This window comes from Arachis stenosperma, chromosome 5, assembly GCF_014773155.1.
Source record: "Arachis stenosperma cultivar V10309 chromosome 5, arast.V10309.gnm1.PFL2, whole genome shotgun sequence".
In the NCBI taxonomy this organism is placed as follows: Eukaryota; Viridiplantae; Streptophyta; class Magnoliopsida; order Fabales; family Fabaceae; genus Arachis; species Arachis stenosperma.
The window spans coordinates 58,471,378-58,473,205 of NC_080381.1; the positions used below are offsets into that span (position 1 = coordinate 58,471,378).

The 1,828-nt window shown below is 46.8% G+C and overlaps 1 protein-coding gene across 1 annotated transcript; it reads right to left on the bottom strand.

The window, feature by feature from the left end:
• Positions 1-871: 871 nt before the first annotated feature.
• LOC130980824 (uncharacterized) lies at positions 872-1,270 on the bottom strand. The gene has a single exon (XM_057904464.1). It carries the CDS (start codon positions 1,268-1,270, stop codon positions 872-874), a length of 399 nt encoding a protein of 132 aa, XP_057760447.1.
• Positions 1,271-1,828: the final 558 nt, after the last annotated feature.

The window sequence follows — 1,828 nt, forward strand, 5'->3', positions numbered from 1 at the left end:
CTTGATAATGGTGGTAAGGGAGAGAAAAAGTAGAAAGTGAGAATGAGGGAAGAAGGAAGAAAGGGGAAGAAAGAAATAGGGAGGGAAAAGAAAAAGTAGGATTGGGGGAAGAGAAAGATAAGATATGTGGCAAATTAGGATAAGCTGTGCGGCGCAAGTGACGCAGACGCGTGAGAGACACGTTCGCGCAAATGCGCATTAAGTGAATCGACGCGGACGCGTCGGTCACGCGGACGCATGACACATGTTATGCTACTGGCGCGAGAGCAGCCTCGCGCTCGCACAACTTTCTGTTCGAATTTTTATTTTTGCCAAATTTTGGGTGACGGGATCGCGTGGGTCACGCGATCGCGTGAGTGGCCATTAGAAGGATATGACGTGGACGCGTAAGCCATGCGTCCGCGTGGGAAGAATTTGTGCGTTCAGCACCGATCCATCACCACTTTAGCACAACTTTCGGTCGTGCACCCATTTTACGTCGAATTCCAGGGCACGCGGCTGCGTGAGTAACGGGACGCGTGGGAGGCTAATTTTTGCACTTGACGCGGACGCGTCAACGATGCGGTCGCGTGTGATGATTTGTGCCAAAGGCACGCCTCCAGCAACGCTCTCGTGTGACTCTCTGTTCAATTCTCCTTTCTTCAAAATGGACTAGTGACGCGGACGCGTCAGCAACGCTGACGCGTCGCGTGCGTGCTTTTTTTTTTATGCAAATGCAGTATGCAGATGAGGTGCAAGATAAAGGCAGTAGTATGGAGAAGAGTTATAGATGAGGGAAGAGAAGGAGAAGAAGAGGAACGATCATACCGTGGTGGGTTGTCTCCCACCTAGCACTTTGCTTTAACATCCTTAAGTTTGACGCTTCAGTAGCTCAGTTTTCAGTTGCGAGTGGATCCTCCAGGAGGAAGATCTCTAACTCCTTGTTTTTCGTCGCCTTCTCACCATGGTAGAGCTTTAAACGATGTCCATTAACCTTGATGAGTTTAGAGCTTGAAGGGTGACTTAGATGGAAAACTCCGTACGGCTCAGCCCTCTCGACTCTATATGGACCTTCCCACCTTGATCGCAGTTTGCCTGGCATGAGCTTCAATCTAGAGTTGTAAAGAAGGACCAAATCCCCAGGTTGGAACTCCTTTCTCTTGATGTGTTGATCATGTACAGCCTTCATTTTCTCCTTGTACAGTCTTGAGTTTTCATAAGCTTCTAGGTGAAGGCTCTCCAATTCTTGCAGTTGCAACTTCCTTTCAACTCCGGCTTTCTCAAATCCCATGTTACATTCCTTTACTGCCCAAAAAGCTTTGTGCTCCACCTCAACTGGAAGGTGACAAGCCTTTCCATAGACTAAGCGGAAAGGACTCATCCCAATGGGTGTCTTGTATGCTGTTCTGTATGCCCATAGTGCATCTTGTAGTCTGGTGCTCCAGTCTCTTCTATGAGGTTTGACTATCTTCTGTAAGATACGCTTGATCTCTATGTTAGACACCTCGGCTTGCCCATTAGTCTGAGGATAGTAGGCTGTTGCTATTTTATGAATGATCCCATGCTTCTTCAGTAATCTTATTAGTCTCCTGTTACGAAAATGGGTGCCTTGATCGCTCACGATCGCTCGTGGTGATCCAAAGCGACTAATAATGTGGTTTCTAACAAAGGAAACAACAGTGTTAGCATCATCAATATGGGTAGGAATCGCTTCCACCCATTTAGAAACATTGTCTACAGCTAACAATATATAGAGGTGGCCATTAGAATTTGGAAATGGACCCATGAAGTCAATGCCCCAGACATAAAAAATTTCACAGAAAAGCATAGTTTGTTGAGGCATTTCATC